The sequence below is a fragment of the Dipodomys merriami genome, unplaced genomic scaffold (assembly GCF_024711535.1).
Source record: "Dipodomys merriami isolate MVZ:Mamm:240054 unplaced genomic scaffold, mDipMer1.0.p SCAF_16, whole genome shotgun sequence".
NCBI lineage: Eukaryota > Metazoa > Chordata > Mammalia > Rodentia > Heteromyidae > Dipodomys > Dipodomys merriami.
In genome coordinates, this window is record NW_027202937.1 from 11340610 (window position 1) to 11360404 (window position 19795).

Sequence of the window (19795 nt, forward strand, 5' to 3'; positions counted from 1 at the left end):
CCTTGTATTGAAACTGAGATAAGGCACATTCCTCTGTGGACTGCTTGATGTTTATTAGTTTTTCGTGTTCTGTTTTGGAAACAATAACTTCATCCAAAAAAAAAAGCCACTTTATTCCTACTATGAAACAAATTTTCTAGGCAAACTGAGGACTCTGGGTCTGAAGGGGATAAGGAAACAAAGGGCCTGGCAGTCCCTGGGGCTTCCGGGAATCAGGAGGGCAGAAGGACTCTCAGAGGATGGTGGTGGCAGCAGGCAGCACTTCCTGTCCCATGAAGATGTCCAAGTCCAGGTTGGGATCATCTAAATCCAGTTTCAGGAACTTATCCACTAATTCCTGGCACCTGAAGAAAGAGAATGGTGGGGCTTATAGAAGAATGGATAACTGAGTCCCCGAGCCAGGGAGAGAATCTGCATAAGAAACCCATCACCTTGGGGTTGGGAAGGTGGCTCAGTGGTAGAGCGCTTGCCTTGCATGCTTAAAGCCCTGGGTTTGATTCCTCAGCACCACATAAGCAAAAAGAAAAAAGCCGGAAGTGGCACTGTGGCTCAAGTGGTAGAGCGCTAGCCTTGAGCTGAAGAGCTGAGGGACAGTGCCCAGGCCCAGAGTTCAGGCCCCATGACCGGACCCAAAAAAAAGAAACCCATCACCTTGATGATGTAGGGATTTAAGAAAGAAGCAATGTGTCATTGATGAGTACCATGCACATCTGGGGCCATATACTTACTTTTCCATTTGGTTTTCCTTTAGTAACTCCTTGACAGGCTGGATAGGTTTTCCACTGCGGACCAAGTCTGAGACCTAGGAGCAAGATGGAAGGCAGGAGGGGTATGGGGAGTTGAAGAAGAACAGAGGACTATTTGGAGCCCAGAAGTCCAGATCTCCAAGGGAAGGGACAAGGGGAGCCCTGAGGTGAAGGTGGTTGGACACAGAATCTCATCACCTCTTTGGCACGAGCAATGAGTTTGTCAGGTAGGCCGGCCTGGGCGGCAGTGTGAGAGGCATGGCTGGCATTGGCAATCCCTTCGCAAAGCTGGTAGAAGAAGACAAGGTCATCCCCATCTTCACAAGTCTCCATGGTCTTAAAAGAGAACAAAACAGGGGGCAGGGAGGAAGCTGAGAATGTGGCTTAATGGTAGAATGCTTACCTGGCATACATGAAGCCCTGGGTTCAATTCCTCTGTACCACATAAAGTTTAAAAGAAAAGAAAAAATATCTGTAAAAGCAGAGTGGGGGGGGGGGGCAGACAGTGTGTCATCAGCCACCCTGCTTCCTGCCCAGGAGGGAAAAAGCTTGGGCAATTCCTGTGCAGACTGGGAGGAGGACAGGAACGTGGCTCCTGCTTAGGGAACCCCTGCTCTGATAGAGGAGCCAATCCTTACACTGGGGAAATGCTCCATTTAAGGGTCCCTGAGGTAGATTAGCTTCCTCACCAAATAGTGTACCAGGGGTCCCTGAGGTAGTAGCTGTAGCTGAACAAGGCTCAGGAAGTTGGTGGCCACAAAAATGTGGGGGCACATGGGTCCAAGCGCCAGCCAATGTCGAAGCACGGCAGCCAGAAGTGCCAGTCCATCCACCTGCACGGAGGGCAGGAGGGAGGGGTAGAGCTACAAGCAGCGCCCTTCTACATCTGCCCTGGCCTTGCCCCATCTCACATTCTCTATTTCTTTTCTGCCCATACATCTGTGTTGTTTCCCAAGCCTGGCTACACTCAACTGCGTCTTCATCCTCCTCCCTCTCCCTCCCCCTCTCCCCAGATCCCCTCTCACCGTGTTGGTTCCCTTCCCAAATTCATCTATAAGGACCAGAGACTGCTCAGTGGCATTATTCACTGCTTTCGCCACCTAGTGGGCATAAGGTGGACAAGGAAGCACCGTTAGCATTCAAGGCCTCTAATGATCCACATTCTGTTCATTCTTTCCTTGCCTCACAGAAAGCAAAGGTTCAAGAGGTATTGTTTTTACGTGTGTGTGTGTGGTGTGTGTGTGTGTGTGTGTGAGTGTGTGTGTGTGTGTGTGTACCATGGGGCTGGACACTGTCTCTGAGCTCTTTCCCTCAAGGCTAGCTTTCTACCACTTTGAGCCACAGTGTCACTTCCAGGTTTTTTTTCTGGTGGTTAATTTGAGATAAGAATCTCATGGACTTAACTGCCTGGGTTGGCTTTGAAGTGTGATCCTCAGATCTCAGCCTCCTGAGTAGCTAGGATTACAGGTGTGAGCCACCAGGACCCAGTTCTCAAGAGGTGTTTTTGGTATTACATTCTGAGCACTGCTGAGACAGTTCCTTCCTCATTGTCCCCATCCTGATCTCTCCTCCCTTCGCTCCTTTTGACCTGATTGAGATCAATCATGAAGGTTGAGAGGCCGAGGGAAATGGATTCACAGCTATGAATTCGGGTGAAGATGGCATCCACTGCCCCAATATCTGCCTCTTCCGCTGGCACAAAGCTCCCCACCAAGGCCATGAAAGTGATCAAGCCAACCTGAACAGGAGAAGAGACAGGACACAGAGACTGGTGGTGTGGGTGAAAGTAAACGTGAGGCTTAGCTGAGGCCAAGGATGATAGAGAGAGAGATGGATACTGGGCAACAGAAGAACAAAGGTATACAACACACTGCCACCCACCCCAGCTTTAGACAGAGCAGAGGCCTATTTGGAAATAGCATGGACCTATTTAGAGGTGGGTCATGGGAATTCAACTCATGGCATGATCTCTTAGAACATGGTTCTCAGGTAGAAAATGAGAATACAAGATGGAAGAGCAGAGGACTTGGGTTGGCTGGCTGGTCAGGGGTAGCAGGGGGGCGGGGGAAGACAGTAGAGGGCCAGGATGTAGGGCTTCTCACCTGTTTGAGATATATGCTTTTCCCTGAGGAATTGGGTCCAGTGATGACTTTGACTCTCCCTTTGTCCCCACCACATTCTGTGGAGTTGGGCACAAAGGTTCTTGCACACAGTTCCATCAGAGGGTGTCTGTGGTGGGCAGAGGGGCACTTTATATGACCCATGGATCCAGATGGGCAACCCCATCTCCACCTCAGACAATGGGGCCTCTGGGCATCTTGTGTATCCATCAACACCCCCCTTTGTTCTTACCTGCCATTCTGAATTCTTACTCCATGGAGCTGGGAAGAGTAGCGGGGTCTTGAGTAACCATACTCCCGGGCAGCACTGGCAAGGGACAGGAGGACATCCAGGCGGGCAGCAAGGTCCAATACCGGTGTCAAGACAGCTGCCCGCGCCAGCACCTGACACTGCAGCTGGTGCATCAGCAGGGTCTCCTGGTCTGGGGGCAGGTGAGGGAGGGAGCCGAGAGTTAGCTCCAGAGCACAGTGCAGGAAAGACAGAGACCACAAAGAAACCTGGAGCCAGGCATGCAGAAACTAAGACAGAGTCTGAGACTGCCAGAGATGGGGAAGATGTAGAGCAGAGTGAGAGAGACAAAGCAAGAAGAGGAGGCCATTGGAGACTCAGCCAGCTGCCCACCTCCCACCAACCTCACTCCTCTCACCCCGGATTTCACAGTGCAGGTCCCCCAGTAGTGCATCCAGCTCCTTGGTTCGAGCGCTCCGATAGTGCAGCTTCTCCTCTGAGAGAAACTGAGTACAAGAGTTCAAAGCTATGGGCGTTACATCTCTCTCTCTTTTTTTTGGGGGGGGGGGTCTGGTCGGTCGTAGGGCCTGAACTCTGGGCCTGGGCGCTGTCCCTCAGCTCTTCAGCTCAAGGCTAGCGCTCTACCACTGGAGCCACAGCACCACTTCCGGCTTTTTTCTTTTTGTTTATGTGGTGCTGAGGAATTAAACCCAGGGCTTCATGCATGCAAGGCAAGCGCTCTACCACTGAGCCACCTTCCCAGCCCCGGGCTTTACATCTCTTGATCCTTCTCAACCCTCCCACTCTCTCGCTCAGCCTTTAATACCCCCAACTTGACTTTTTTCCTTTGTCTCAGAGGTGGTGATCTCAAAGTAAAACCACAGAGGAGATCACAAAATGGGCAGTGGTGATGGAGTAAGATCCTTCCTTCACTTGCAGATTTGTTTTCCTTAATCAGTCCCGGGCAGGTGGAGACTCTCACCATAAAGTCCAGTCCCTCGATCTCAAAGTCACTGGCTTCTGCCATAGATGGCAGGCGGGGAATAGAAAGGAGGAAGCCGATCTGGGAAGAGTAAAGACATAGAATTGGGGGGGTACCTTCTTTCCTTAGGGGAAACCTAAGACTCTTGTATGTATCCCCCAGGCCTTCCTTCTGGGGGTGACACAAAGATGACGTTCCCCCACAAGTTCTCTTAGCTACTAATATGGCCTCCATAAGCCTAATAGGACCTCAAAAAGACCCCTGGGCTTCCGCTTCCTCTCCTTCCCGCACCAGAGGGATGTAAATGACGCTGCACGAAGGGATACGCGAGTCCAGATTCTCCAGCTCCTTCCGAGCCACTTCAGTGAGGAAACTGGGAAGGCCCATCAGCCGTCGTTTTTCTAGGAACATGGAAGACACATGGGTATGAAGAGTGAGGACCTTGCTCTCGTTTTATGATGACCCCCAGCTGTGGGGGCGGCTTGCTGAGGGGGGAGCGCACCCCACTGCAGGGCTCACAGGCACCTCCCATACTCAACCCTCACTCTCATCGATTTCAGGATCTATGTTGGGGAGGACAGTGAAGCGATTTTCAGCAAGACTGCCCTCAAAGTCCACCTGCGGAGATAAAGGAGAAGTCCGCTTCTTATCACCCAGCATCACACCTCTGTCCTGTCCCTAACCTTTTCCTTGCCGTCCAAGAACCTGCACCCTACAAACGCACCCAATGTTCTGTTACACCTCATCGGCTCACAAGCTTCCTCATCTCCCACACCACCTTCCCCACACCTCCGTTCTTCGCCATTCTTTTCCCTATCTCCTCGGGTGCCCTGACTCTTTCCTTCTACTTACCACTTTCCCAATGAGGCTGGCGATGTGGTGTAGATCATCAGAGAACTCTTGAGCAATGTCCCGAAAAAGCTGGATGGACTGAGGCAGGGAGCGGCAGGCATCTCTCAGACCTAGGGCGCTGTACACCGTCTGCAGGAGAAACACAATGAGGGAGATGACCCCCACTCAGGTGAGCTAAGGAGAGGGGATATGGACAGACTGAGAAGAACAAAAACCAACATGAGAAGGCACATAAAGTAAAAATAACAAAAAAGAGGGCTGGGAAGGTGGCTCAGTTGTAGAGTGCATGCATGAGACCCTGGGTTCCATTCCTCAGCACCACATAAGCAGAAAAGGCTGGAAGTGGCACTGTGGCTTAAGTGGTAGAGTGCTAGCCTTGAGCTGAAGAGCTGGGGGACAGCGCCCATGGCCAGAGTTCAGGCCCCACAACTGGAAAAAAAGAAAGAAAGAAAGAAAGAAAGAGAGAAAAAGAAAAAAGAAAAAGAGTTGCTTGTAATCCTAGTGACTTGGAGGTCTGAAATTTGGAGGATCACAGTCTGAGGACAAGTTGGGCAGAGAAGTCTTTTTTTTTTTTTTTTTTTTGTCAGTCCTGGGGCTTGAACTCAGGGTCTGAGCACTGTCCCTATGCTCTTTTGCTCAAGGCCAGCACTCTGCCACTTTGAACCACAGCTCCACTTCCAATTTTCTGGTGGCTAATTGGAGATAAGGGTCTCACAGACTTTCCAGCTTGGTCTGGCTTTGAACGTTCAATCCTCAGAGCTCAGCTTCCTGAGTAGCTAGGATTACAGGCATAAGCTACCAGCACTGGGCCAGAGAAGTCTTTAAGACTCCATCTCAAAGGGAGAAGATGGATATGGTGGTGCAGGATGCACAGAAAGCCAAAAATAGGTGGCTTAAGATACAGGTGCCCCTGAACAGGAAGCGAGACTATCTAAAAAATAACCAGCACAAACAAAGACAGAGAAGAGCTGAAAGACAAAAAAAGAACATCTAAAAAGGAAATAACATGTTTTCTAAAACGCTAATGGTACAAACAAAGATAACTCTAGAGCAATTATTTAATCATGTTTGGCCTCCCAAGTGTTAGGAGAGGAGAAGGGTAAGGGAATATGACAGAGGAGATGAAGTTGTTCAAAGTATACTGCGTGCAAATAGGGAAATATCACCATAAAATCTCATGTTACAAATGTATGTTGACTCAAAAAAATAAGAAGTGAAAGTGAAAGAAATATAGATAAAACATGATTGGCATTAATTGTAGTGCTGTAACTACATAGTGATATAAGGGATTAATTATACTATTTTCTCTAAATTCTTTTTTTTTTCCCCCTGTCAGACATGGAGCTGGATCTCAGGGCCTGGGCACTGTCCCTGAGCAATTTTGCCCAAAACTAGCACTACCACTTTGAGGCCGCACTTCCACTACCTGTTTTTGAATGGTTAATTGAAGATTAGAGTCTCACAGGGACTTTTCTGCCCAGTCTGGCTTTGAATCACAATCCTCAGATCTTGGCCTTCTGAGTAGCTAGGATTACAGGCATGAGCCACCGGCTCTAAATTCTTTTTTATGTATGTGCCAGTACTGGGGCACAAACTCAGGGCCTCTCACCAGGCTTATTATGCTCCACCACTTAAGCCATACCTCTATTTGGGGCTTTTTTGCTGGATAACTGGAGATAAGAGTATCAATTTTGTCAATCTAGGCTGGCTTCCAACCTCAGTCCTCAAATCTCATACTACTGAGAAGCTAGGGTTAGAGCTAGTAAGTCACCAGCCCTGGCCTGTAAATATTTTTTGATACTTTCCACAATACAAAGGTGGGTTTTTATTTTGTTTTGTTTTAAGCCAGGCACTGGTAGCTTATACCTGCAATTCTAGCAACCCAGAAGGCTGATATCTGAGGATCCCAGTTCAAAGCCATGTCAGGCAGACAAATCTGGGAGGTTTAGACTCTCATGTCCAACTAACCAATAAAAATCTGAGAGTGAAGGTAGAGGGATGGTTCAAATGGTAAAGTGTTAGCTTTCAGTGAAAAAGCCAAGCAAGAGAGAGGTCCTTTAGCTGGGTGACAGTGGCTCATGCCTATAATATTAGCTACTCAGGAGGCTGAGATCTGAGGATTATGATTCGAAGCCAGCCTGGGCAGAAAAGTCTGTGAGACTCTTCTCTCCAGTTAACCACCAGAAAACCGGAAATGGCACTGTGGTTTGGAGTGTTAGAGCACTAACCTAGAGTGAAAAAAGTCAGGACAGTGCCCAGGCCCTGAGTTTCAAGCTCTACAACTGACCAAAAGAAAAAACAAAAACAAAAAAACAAAACACTTGTTTTTCTTTCTTTTTTTTTGACAGTCGTGGGGCTTGAACTCTGGGCCTGGGCACTGTCCCTGAGCTCTTCAGCTCAAGGCAAGTACTCTACCACTTGAGCCATAGTGCCACTTCTGGTTTTCTGGTGGTTAAATGGAAATAAGAATCGCACAGACTTTCCTGCCCAGGCTGGCTTTGAACCACAATCCTCAGATCTCAGCCTCTTGAGTAGCTAGGATTATAGGTGTGAGCTCCAGCGCCCAGCCAGTGTTTCTGTTTTTAAGAGTAATAGGATAAAGTTGGACAGAGTGACCAGTGTAGAGGAACACAGTCCAAATTTAACTTGGACTTCAAGAGTTTAGAAGGAGGCCTTACATGGAGTGTAGTGGCACTCAGGAGAGCAGAGGTAGAACGATCGTGTGTTGGAGGCTTAGCAGAGGCTACCAGAGCAAGATTAAAAAAAATAAATAAATGAAAGGGGAGGTCTTACCTTATACAGAACCTGCCAGTCATTGACCTTGGTGTGAGACAGCTTCATGCGTTTCAGAATAAGCTAAAGGCAGATAAGGAAACAGTCACTTCCCCCTCTCCTGCCAGGATGTCTCTCAAGAAACACAACATCCACTATCAGCCCTCAACCTCTTTTCCCCCATCCCTGATCCCCATCTTGGGCTCACAGGCACGTTCTTGATGTGACTCATGAGCCTGTGCAGCATCTGAGCCATGTCCAGATTCTGGGGCAGCAGAAAAAACTGTATGACGTCTAGACGTGAATTGAGCTCCCCGAGGTCCTGTGTTGGACGTGTGAACCATAGCCTGGAAGTGAGAGTTGGGATGGAAAGCTTAGAAATTACACTTGTACTCGTTCTTGTCTTTGTCTCAAGTTTCTAAAATGTATTTGGAAGTCCCTCCTTGGGGATTGTGGCAATATGTATTTCTGACTTGTTATAGGAATATTCTGGCAAAGGCAGAGTCCTATCTATGTGGGTGCTTATGTGTGTTTATTGAAAAATGGCTGCGGGAAGCCAGGCGCCGGTGGCTCACGCCTGTAATCCTAGCTACTCAGGAGGCTGAGATCTGAGGATCTCAGTTCAAAGCCAGCCCGGGCAGGAGAGACCGTGAGACTCCTATCTCCAATAAACCACCAGAAAACCGGAAGTGGCGCTGTAGCTCAAGTGGTAGAGCACTCGCCTCAAGCTGAAGAGCTGAAGGACAGCGCCCAGGCCCAGAGTTCAAGCCCCACGACCGACAAAAAAAAAAGAAAAAAAAGAAAAATGGCTGCGGGCTGGGAAGGTGGCTCAGTGGTAGAGTGCTTGCCTTGCATGCATGAGGCCCTGGGTTTGATTCCTCAGCACCACATAAGCAAAAAGAAAAAAAAAGCCGGAAGTGGCACTGTGGCTCAAGTGGTAGAGCGCTAGCCTTGAGCTGAAGAGCTGAGGGACAATGCCCAGGCCCAGAGTTCAGGCCCCACCACCGGACCCCCCCCCCCAAAAAAAAAAAAGAAAGAAAAAAAAAAGAAAAATGGTTACAACAAAACTGTGTATAGGATGATTTTGATAGATAAGACCATTTGTTATTCCATGTGGATGTGTGATGGAGCTTGTCAATATTTTAGGAGAGCAGTGTGTTAAAGTATTTGTGTGCCAACACTGTTGCTCTCTCTGTGGTGGAGTGGGAGAGGGTGAGTCAGTACGAGTTTGCATATCTGTATTTAGCTGTGAAGTATCTCTGGGTAATAGCACAGATATTTGTCTTTTCAAGTTCTTCCTGTGAAATTACATTAACTATTCCATGTGTAGTAAGCCTGTAAGTCATAGTAAAGGCTATCTCTGCAAGGAAAAATATTTGAGGAGGGGAGGGTCATTTGAGAAGCATCAATGAAGATTGTCTTTTCTCTCCCCCTCCCACCCCCCCCTCTGGTCATGGGGCTTGAATTCTAGTTCTGGGCATTGTCCCTGACCTTCTTTTGTTCAAGGATAGTGTTCTACCACATGAGCCACAGCATCACTTCCATTTTTTTCTGAATAGTTTATTGGAGATGAGAGTCTCTTGCTGGCTCAAACCCCACCCTTGGATCTTAGCCTCCTGAGTAGCTAGGATTACGAGTGTGAGCTACTAGCACCTGGCTTTTTTCTTTCTTCTTTTCTTTCTTTTCTTCCTCTCTCCCTCCCTCTCTCTGATCTTTTTTTTTTTCTTTCTGTCTTACCAGTACTAAGGCTTGAGCATTGTGTCTGGGTACTATTGCTTAGGTGGGTTTGTTTGTTTTTTCCTTGGTCATGGGGCTTGAACTCTGGACCTGGGCGCTGTCCCTCAGCTCAAGGCTAGTGCTCTCCCAGTCATAGCGCCATCTCAGTTTTCTGGTGGTTTATTGAAGAGTCTCTTAGGAGGGCACTGGTGACTCACACCTGTAATCCTAGGAGATCTGGAGATCGTAGTTCAAAGCCAGCCAGGGATGCTGGGAAGGTGGCTCAGTGGTAGAGTGCTTGCCTCACATGTATGAGGCCCTGGGTTTGATTCCTCAGCACCACATAAACAGAAAAAGCTGGAAGTGGTGCTGTGGCTCAAGTGGTAGAGTACTAGCCTTGAGCTGAAGAGTTGAGGGACAGTGCCTATGACCAGAGTTCAAGCCCCAGGACCGATTAAAAAAAAAAAAAAAAGAATGTGAAACTTAGAAGTTGAGCCCAGGGATTCTTTTCTACATTAGAACAAACCATTAAACATTTTATCAAAGAGCCAGTGTGTGGAAACACTGGGGCCTGAGGATACACATCTCACATTTAGTCTATAATCAGTTACCCTGGGGCAGAGACTCCAACTAGAATGAAACAAGAACCAGTTAATTCAAGGGTGGATTTAAAAAATGTCTACTTTCTCCTTGGTCATAGAGGGAGGGCTTCTGTCACAGCAATGTATATCTGTCCCACTTTTGGAGAGCATATGAGCCTCATTAAGCAGACATTTTGTGAAACATCTAGATGTCCCTGTTTGATGTTCTGCTAATGCCTTAGCAGATCTTAGTCAAGCCAAATTGCCTAATTTTATAGCTAAGGAAATGAGGCTCTTCACAGATCCACAGCACTGCTAATAAGAAGTACATCTGGGTCTCAAACTCAGCTCTTCAGACTGCCAGGACAGTGCTCCTTAAAGCATACTGTGACATTTAGTTGTCTTCTAAGTACCCTGTCAGCTTTAAGCCAGTGGGGTCCTTAGTTCATCCTTCTACTTATGATATCAGAGCCTGCATATCACATATGAAACATCTGAACCCAGATCAAAGTGGTCTGTCCACGTGCCTAAAACGCCCTGTCCACGTGCTGATTATGTGATCAAAATGCCCTGTCCACATGGTGATCACGTGATCAATGTGCCCTGTCCACGAGCTGACCACGTGATCAAAATGCCCTGTCCACATGGTGATCACATGATCAAAGTGCCCTGTCCACGAGTCTAAAAAGCCCTAACCACGTGGTAATCACGTAATCAAAATATCCTGTCCATGTGCTGATCACGTGATCAAAGTGCCCTGTCCACGTGCCTAAAAAGCCCTGTCCACGCAATGATCAAGTGATCAAATTGCCCTGTCCACGTGCCTAAAACGCCTGTCCACGTGGTGATCTCGTGATCAAAAAGCCCTGTCCACGTGATGATCACATGATCAAGGTGCCCTGTCCACGTGCGTAAAATGCCCTGTCCACGTGGTGATCACGTGATCATAGTGCCCTGTCCACGTGCATAAAGCACCCTGTCCACGTGGTGATCACAGGATCAAAACGCCCTGTCCACGTGGTGATCACGTGATCAAAGTGCCCTGTCCACGTGCCTAAAAAGCCCTGTCCACGTGATCACATGATCAAAATGTCCTGTCCACGTGGTGATCACGTGATCAAAGTGCCCTGTCCACATGCCTAAAACGCCCTGTCCACGTGGTGATCACGTGATCAAATTGCCCTGTCCACATGCCTAAAACGCCCTGTCCACATGATGATCATGTGATGAAAATGCCTGCTCCATGTGATGACGTGATCAAAATGCCCTGTCCACGTGATGATCCCATGATCAAAATGCCCTGTCCACGTGATGATCACATGATCAAAATGCCCTGTCCACGTGATGATCACATGATCAAAGAGCCTGCTCCATGTGATGACGTGATCAAAATGCCCTGTCCACGTGATGATCCATGATCAAAATGCCCTGTCCACGTGATGATCACATGATCAAAATGCCCTGTCCACGTGATGATCACATGATCAAAGTGCCCTGTCCACGTGCGTAAAACGCCCTGTCCACGTGGTGATCACGTGATCAAAACGCCCTGTCCGCGTGGTGATCACGTGATCAAATTGCCCTGTCCATGTGCCTACAAAGCCCTGTCCACGTGATGATCACTTGATGAAAATGCCCTGTCCACGTGCCTAAAACGCCCTGTTCATGTGATGATCACGTGATCAAAATGCCCTGGCCACGTGCTGATCACGTGATCAAAGTGCCCTGTCCACGTGCCTAAAACGCCCTGTCCACATGATGATCATGTGATAAAAGTGCCCTGATCACGTGATCAAAGTGCCTTGTCCATGTGATCATGTGACCAAAACGCCCTGTCCACGTGGTGATCACATGATCAAATTGCCCTGTCCACGTGCCTACAAAGCCCTGTCCACGTGATGATCACTTGATGAAAATGCCCTGTCCTTGTGCCTAAAATGCCCTGTCCATGTGATGATCACGTGATCAAAATGCCCTGTCCACGTGCCTAAAACGCCCTGTCCACGTGGTGATCACGTGATCAAAATGTCCTGTCCACGTGCTGTCACGCGATCAAAGTGCCGTTTCCGCATGCCTAAAATGCCCTGTCCATGTAATGATCAGGGGATCAAAACACCCTGTCCACATGATGATCACCTGATCACGTGGACAGAGAATTCCTTCTTTTTTTTTTTTTTTTTGGTCGTGGGGCTTGAACTCTGGGCCTGGGTGTTGTCCCTGAGCTCTTCAGCTCAAGGCGAGCGCTCTACCACTTGAGCTACAGCACCACTTCCAGTTTTCTGGTGGTTTATTGGAGATAGGAGTCTCACGGTCTCTCCTGCCCGGGCTGGCTTTGAACCGCGATCCTCAGATCTCAGCCTCCTGAGTAGCTAGGATTACAGGCGTGAGCCACCAGCGCCAGGCTGAATTCCTTCCTTTCATCCCTGATTGAGATTAGAGATTTAAAGTTGAAGCACTGGAGTATTTCAATTACCCTACCAATTGCCTGGAGAGGACCTCAGAGATTATTCTAAATTAATCCCCCTCCAGAGGGTTGTGGGAAAAGGATTGTGCTCCTGTAGGCTAGCAAAGGTTTCCACTCTGGGTTGTTGTTTTTGTTGTTGTTGTTATCATTATTATCATTGCCAGTCCTGGAGCTTGAACTCAGGGCCTGGACACTGTCCCTGAGCTTCTTTTGCTCAAGGCTAGCATTCTACCACTTGAGCCATAGCACCACTTCTGGCTTTTTCTATTTATGTGGTGCTGAGGAATTGAACCCAGGGTTTCATGCATGCTAGGTAAGTACTCTACCACTAAGTCACATTTCCAGCCTTATTATTATTTTTTTTTTGGTTGGTTATGAGGCCTCAACTCAGGGTCTAGGCACTGTCCTTGAGCTTTTCTACTCAAGGTTAGCACCCTACCACTTGAGCCACAGCTCAGTTCGTTTTCTGTTGGTTAATGGGAGATAAGATTCTCACAAACTTTACTATCTCATCTGGCTTCAAACTGCAATCCTCAGATCTCAGCCTTCTGAGTAGCTAGGATTACAGGTGTGAGCCACCAGCACTTCACTCTGAGTTTTTAGAGATGATATGAATGGTATGCTTGGATTTGTATGTTATGTTTACTCAGAGTACTCCACCTACAAGTCCATGGGTCAGGCACTGAAGTAACAGAAATGACCACTGGACAGAGTTCACAGTTACAGAAACAAGAAGATTCTCTAATGACTAATTCTAACTTGCTATGACAGTGGAACTGAAAAATGTAAATAAAGCCAGGCATCAGTGGCTCAAACCTGTAATTCTAGCTACTCAGGAGACTAAGATCTGAGGACTGCAATTCAAAGCAATCCCAAGCAGAAAACTCCATAAAACTCTTATTTCTGATAAACTATCCCCAAAAAGCCAGAAGTGAAGTTCTGGCTGGAAAGTAGAGCATTAGCCTTAGGCAAAAGAAGCTCAGGGACAATACTCAGGACCTGAGTTCAAGTCCCAGGACCAGCACAAACACACACACACACACACACACACACACACACACACACACATACACACACACACACACACACACACAAGCACTATATAGCACAAGAAAAGTGCACATCAAAAGGTTGTATATCTGGAAGTGGCGCTGTGGTTCAAGCGGTAGAGCGCTCGCCTGGAGCTGAAAAGCTAAGGGACAGTGCCCAGGCCCAGAGTTCAAGCCCCACGACCTACCAAAAAAAAAAAAAAAAAAAAAGGTTGCATATCTGGGTGCTGATGATTCACACCTGTAATCCTAGCTTCTCAGGAGACTGAGATCTGAAGATTGAGGTTCAAAGCCAACCCTGGGGCAGGAAATCCTGTGAGACTTATTTCCAATTAATCACCAGAAAATAAGAAGTGGAGCCATGGCTCAAAGGGTAGAGCACTAGCCTTGAGCAAAAGAGCTCAGAGACAGAGCCTAGGCCCTAAGTGCAAGCCCCATAATGGACAAAACAACAGGCACTGGTGGCTCACACCTGTAATCCTAGCTACTCAGGAGGCTGAGATCTGAAAATCAAGGTTTAAAGCCAGCCAAGACATTGACTTCAGTGAGACTCTAATCTCCAATAAACTACCAAAAAAAGCTGGAAGTGGAGCTGTGGCTCAAGTGGCAAAGTGTCAGCCTTGAGCAAAAGAAGGTCAGGTATAGTACCCAGGCCCTGAATTCAAAGCCCAGGACTGGCAAAAAAAAAAAAAAAAAAAAAAAGTCTTTGTTTTCATTGCACTGGGATTTGAACTCCGGGCTTTATACTTGCTAGCAGGAACCCTACCAATTGAGTCATACCTCCATCCCCCTTAGAGGTACTTGTAAAATTTTCATCAGAAAGTTGATAGTTGACCAGATACAGATAACTCACAACTGTAATTAATTCTAGTTACTCAGCAGGCTAAGATCTGAGGTTCAAAACTAGCCTAAGCAGACAAATCTGAGAGACAGAAGCTGGAAGTGGAGGTTGGCTAAAGTGGTAGAATGCCAGTTTTGACCGGAAAAAAAAGCCAAATGAGAGAGTGAGGCCGAGTTCCAGTCCCATTGCTAGCATGAAAGAAAGAAGGAAGGAAGGGAGGAAGGGTAAAGGAAGAAGGGAGGGAAGGAGGGAAGAAAGGAGGAGAAAGGGAGGCAAGAAGGAGGAAAGAAGGTCTGGGAATGTGGCTTAGTGGCAGACTGCCTGCCTAGCATGCATGAAGCCCTGAGCTCGATTCCTCAGTACCATATAAACAGAAAAGCCAGAAATGACACTGTGGCAGAGAGGGGCTCAGGGACAGGGCCCAAGGCCTGAGTTCAAGCTCTAGGACTGGTTAAAAATAAAAATAAAAATAAAAAAGGAGGAAAGAAGGAAGGAAAGAAAGAAAATAAATCAGCTGATTTGAATCTTGAAGGCTTTTGTTTGTTTTTTTGTTTTTGTTTTTTTGTTGGTTGTGGGGCTTGAACTCTGGGCCTGGGTGCTGTCCCTCAGTTCTTCAGCTCAAGGCTAGTGCTCTACCACTTGAACCACAGTTTGCTGGTAGTTTATTGAAGATTAGAGTTTCATGGACTTTCCTGCCCGGGCTGGCTTTGAACTGTGATTCTCAGATCTCAGCCTCCTGAGTAGCTAGGATTACAGGCTTGAGCCACCGGCACCTGACTAATCTTGAAGTTTTTTTTACAAGGAAGAAACAGGCAAAAGACTTTCCAGAGTGAAAAATGATAAACATGGGTATGATCTATTTCTACAATAGCAAGAAGTCCGAAATGAATAGAATACAAGCTGGATTAAATAGGAAAGGATTTCTGAGGAGTGTAAGAATGTGAGCCTGAACCTCCTACTGCAACCTCATACCACTACACATGCTAATCTTCATCCTGTTATTTTGTTTCTACTTAAAGTTTTTTAATAAAAGCCTATAATGCTGGGAAAGTGGCTCAGTGGTAGAGTGCTTGCCTTGCATGCATGAGGCCCTGGGTTCGATTCCTCAGCACCACAAAATAAATAAATAAATAAATAAATAAATAAATAAATAAATAAATAAATAAATAAAGTGTATAATATGCTCATATCTCTGTGTTGGAATAGTTGGTAGTTTAGAAGGATTGAATGGAAAAAGAAGAAATTAGAAGTAATGAAACCAATCTGGAGACAAATGCTCCAGGTTAGAAATCATGATTGCCAGAACTGAAGCAGTGGGAAGAGGGTGAAAGCGATGGCTGAGATTTTGGGATAGGATCAAGAGACATTAGTGAATAATTGAATATGGAGTGAAGGATAAGCATCAATCCAGAGTTCATAGCTTGAAAAGTATACCGCCAGCAATGCCATTAACCAAAAAATAAAAATTTTTTAAAGATACAGGAAGAAGAGCAGGTCTGTAGGGCATCAGTATGGATGATCTGACTTTGAGGTGCCTGTAGAAACTATGTGTGGCAATTATATGCAATTAGAATTCTACATACAGAGTTTAAAAACTAATTTGAGTCATCAGAAAATAGCTCATTGGAAAAGTATTTTTGAGATGTGGTGTGGGTCTTTTTGATGTTGTTTGGTTTTGTTATTTTGCTTTGCCAGGGTCAGAACCTAGGGCAAATATTCTACCATTCTGTATTACTAGACCCCTTAAGTATTTGTTTTTGCTTTTTGCTTTGCTATGTATCCCAGGTTGGCCTTAAACTCACAATCCCCCTCTTCTTCCTTCCTTCCTTCCCTCCCTCCCCCCCCCTCTTTCTTTTTTTGCAGGGGGGAGTCCTAGGGCAAACTCAGGGCCTGGAAGCTGTCCCTGAGCTTCTTCCTTTTTTTTTGTTTTTTGTTTTTTGTTGGTCATGGGGCTTGAACTCTGGGCCTGGGCGCTGTCCCTCAGCTCTTCAGCTCAAGGTGAGCACTCTACCACTTGAGTTACAGTGTCACTTCCAGTTTTCTGGTGGTTTATTGGAAATAGGAGTCTCACAGACTTTCCTGCCCAGGCTGGCTTTAAACCATGATCCTCAGATCTCAGCCTCCTGAGTGCTAGGATTACAGGTGTGAGCCACCAGCACCCGGCTCCCTGAGCTTCTTTTGCTCAAAGCTAGTGCTCTACCATTTGAGCCACAGCTCCACTTCCTGATGTTTTGGTAATATTTTGGAGATAAGAGTCTCATGGACTTTCCTGACCTGGCTTGAACTGTAATCCTCAGATCTCAGCCGCCTAAGGAGCTTGGATTACATGAATGAGCTACCAGTGCCCAGCTTCAATCCTTCTTTAGCCTGGGAAGAGCTGGGGTTAGAGGTATGCACTTTCACATCCAGTTGACATATGAAATGATTTTTTTATTTATTAAAGATATTACCCTAGGCCGGGCACTGGTGGCTCACGCCTGTAATCCTAGCTACTCAGGAGGCTGAGATCTGAGGATCGCGGTTCAAAGCCAGCCTGGGCAGGAGAGACCGTGAGACTCCTATCTCCAATAAACCACCAGAAAACCGGAAGTGGCGCTGTAGCTCAAGTGGTAGAGCGCTCGCCTTGAGCTGAAGAGCTGAGGGACAGCGCCCAGGCCCAGAGTTCAAGCCCCACGACCGACAAAAAAAAAAAAGATATTACCCTATGTTATACTAGTGTTTGTGGTCTTGTTCCTGCTACTTGTGTGTATGCAAGTCTGTATCATCAATAGTTACTGTATATCTGTGCTGAAAACATAAATTGAAGGCAACAGCAGCTACTACATGGTGCTACTAGAATAATTAGTGCATTTAGCCAGTATTCAATAAAGGGTAGTAGATAGGGTGGTGTGTGTGCGTCTATAGACAATAAGTAGACATCAGTATATGGTATACACACAGAACTCAGGCATGTGTGTATGTAGTGTGTCTGAGCCCACTCACCTGAGCAGTTTCTCTCCCCACTTACAGCGGCATCTGTTGAGGATTCCTGGGGGTAAGAGGGAAGGGAATGTACTTTTTATAAGGCAAGATGGCTTATGGATTCAGATATACAGTAAAAAAGCTGCCAAAGTTGGCATCTAGCCACAAAGTTGGTCTGGCATTACCATACATGGACATGTGGGATGGAATGGACACTCACAGGAACACTCAGCCAGAAAAACACTTGGAACAGGCCTAGCTATGACTCACCGAGAGTCCAATACACATACATAAAAATTACATACAACCCACTGAGATACTTGCAGATACTTGCAGTCATGTCCTTAATATACTCTAAAGCCATAGGTATGTGATAAATCAACTAGGAGTTACCATAGTGACATAACTCCTTTCAGCAGGACCTCCTAAAGTCACAGGTTCCCAACTAGAAGAAACATTCATATAGACCCAAGAATGAATACAGAATTGGTTGTTGCAGCTGATGCAGAGAACACTGTATAGCCTGAGTGAGAGATAAAGGAGCAGGTAAAATTCACAGCAGGTACAAACTCAGAGGAGTTACAATCCAGAAAGCTGGATTGACGTGAAAGAGAAAATTGGCAATGGGACTGCAAGGGGAAGAGATGGGCTGAGATTTATCTTGGCAGCCAACTGCTTTTGTATAGCATGGTTGTATAGCATGTGGAGAATGAGCACACCTACCGAAGAGGCTGAGCCCCTCCTTCAGTCCACTGGCCACTTTGTACACCGAGGGGTGAGACTCACTCTTAAAAATCTGTAGAACACTGTCAGGGAGAAATGGAAGAGTTTGGGGATAATCTGGGTTTTTTTAAGGGAAAGGGAATTGATGATTGAAAAAACAGAATGAGGATTAGGACAATGTTCCTGAGATTATATTCCCCCAACACACACTGGGGGCACTAAACCCAGAGCTTTGTGTACAATGGGCAACTGCCCTAGCAATTGAGCCGAGTCCCCACCCTAGAGACTATCTTGATGCAAGATTTATCCCTTATCTGTCTGTGCCGCAGTTTCTCCCTTCAGAAAAGGAGGATGATAGACTGGGGCCATAGATCAAGGGAAAGAATGTGCCCAGCATGCAGCAGGCGTGGCCTTCCATTCCCATTCCCAGCACTGAAAAGGGAAGGAAAGAGAAAAGAAAGGAAGGGACGCATGGAAGCTGGAAGAAAGGGTAGAAAGACCTTCATGCTTTTCTCCCTTCCTTCCCTTTATCTTTTTTCACCTATCATCCTTTCTTTTCCTTTAGTGACAGAGACCTTAAGAGTCCTAGGATTGGGGAAACTAAAGCCTCTTTAATATGATTAGCATTAGACTCAATCCTTTTCTCTCCCCAGAATGGCAGACTGCCTCTACCTCCTCACCTGTAAGTGTCTTGATCTATGCTCACCAGATGGGTCCTGAGGACAGAAACAGAGATAAGATAGCTGGGATATGAGAGATCTGCGTTTATTCCGAAACTCCACTCCTTGTCTCCCCTCTCTGAATATTATTTCCATCTTCTCCCCACAGCTTCACTGCCCCTTTTATCCTGTGTGTCCCAGCACATTTCACCCACTGGCTTGCTGCCCCCATCCCCAAACCTGAGGCTCACTTTATTTTTTATTTTTATTTATTTTTTTTGGGTCCGGTTGTGGGGCCTGAACTCTGGGCCTGGGCGCTGTCCCTCAGCTCTTCAGCTCAAGGCTAGCGCTCTACCACTTGAGCCACAGCGCCACTTCTGGCTTTTTTCTTTTTGTTTATGTGGTGCTGAGGAATTGAGCCCAGGGCCTCAGGCATGCAAGGCAAGCTCTCTGCCACTGAGCCACTTCCCAGCCCTGAGGCTCACTTTTTAAGCCTCCCAGTCCCACTTTACTTTGGTTGAGAGTAGAGTGAATCACCTACAACACAAATTTCTTAAAGCCCAGGATGGGGACGCTGACATTACAGTCTTCCAGCTCAACCCCAATTCTTCTTCGGCCCAAGAACTTGAGCAATCCTCCAAGAGCCCGAACCTGGGAGGGGATTAACATTGTATAAATCTCCTGTTTACTCAGCAGCAATAAATCCTAGTATAGTCGTCCCTCTCTATATTGAGGTCCACTTATTACTACTTCACGGATTTTAACCTATCACAGGGGTCTCTGGAACCTAACTCCCATATAGGTAAGGAACACTGTATCTTAGAATCTACTCAACACTAGGGAAAACTATTATTTTTCAGGAGTGGTCCAAAACCTTCCAGAATATAGCCCTAGGGCTGACACATTTGTGCCTTTCTCCAATTGACCACACAGGCCCTCCTTTACCCTCAGGACCCAGCTCACCAGGAGAAGGCAGTCAAAAGGAATAATTGAGGAGAGGAAGAGGATTTTCTCAGTAGCAGTCATAGACTCTGGGATGAAGGAGTAGTTTCCAGAAAGAAGACGTTGTTTGCTTATCTCTAGACCTATTTGGGAAGTTG

General features: G+C 46.7%; 1 protein-coding gene across 7 annotated transcripts in view; it reads right to left on the reverse strand.

Moving 5' to 3' along the window:
* Positions 1–36: 36 nt before the first annotated feature.
* Positions 37–19795, reverse strand: part of Msh5 (mutS homolog 5) — a 29688-nt gene continuing 9929 nt past the window's right edge. For 4 of the 7 annotated variants that reach the window (XM_070024116.1, XM_070024114.1, XM_070024115.1 and 1 more), the window contains exons 6-25: positions 19659–19780; positions 19237–19346; positions 18717–18752; positions 18037–18119; positions 17335–17380; positions 7910–8048; positions 7723–7785; positions 4930–5058; positions 4617–4695; positions 4369–4478; positions 4078–4158; positions 3514–3601; positions 3099–3288; positions 2849–2975; positions 2335–2484; positions 1772–1846; positions 1436–1579; positions 945–1082; positions 729–802; positions 37–344 (exon numbers count right to left, since the gene is read on the reverse strand). In XM_070024116.1, coding sequence (XP_069880217.1) covers positions 233–344; positions 729–802; positions 945–1082; positions 1436–1579; positions 1772–1846; positions 2335–2484; positions 2849–2975; positions 3099–3288; positions 3514–3601; positions 4078–4158; positions 4369–4478; positions 4617–4695; positions 4930–5058; positions 7723–7785; positions 7910–8048; positions 17335–17380; positions 18037–18119; positions 18717–18752; positions 19237–19346; positions 19659–19780 — 2096 coding nt within the window. In that variant the 3' untranslated portion in view covers positions 37–232. The remainder of the gene's footprint in view (positions 345–728; positions 803–944; positions 1083–1435; positions 1580–1771; positions 1847–2334; positions 2485–2848; positions 2976–3098; positions 3289–3513; positions 3602–4077; positions 4159–4368; positions 4479–4616; positions 4696–4929; positions 5059–7722; positions 7786–7909; positions 8049–17334; positions 17381–18036; positions 18120–18716; positions 18753–19236; positions 19347–19658; positions 19781–19795) is intronic. The other 3 variants (XM_070024117.1, XM_070024119.1, XM_070024118.1) reach the window with 3 other exon arrangements.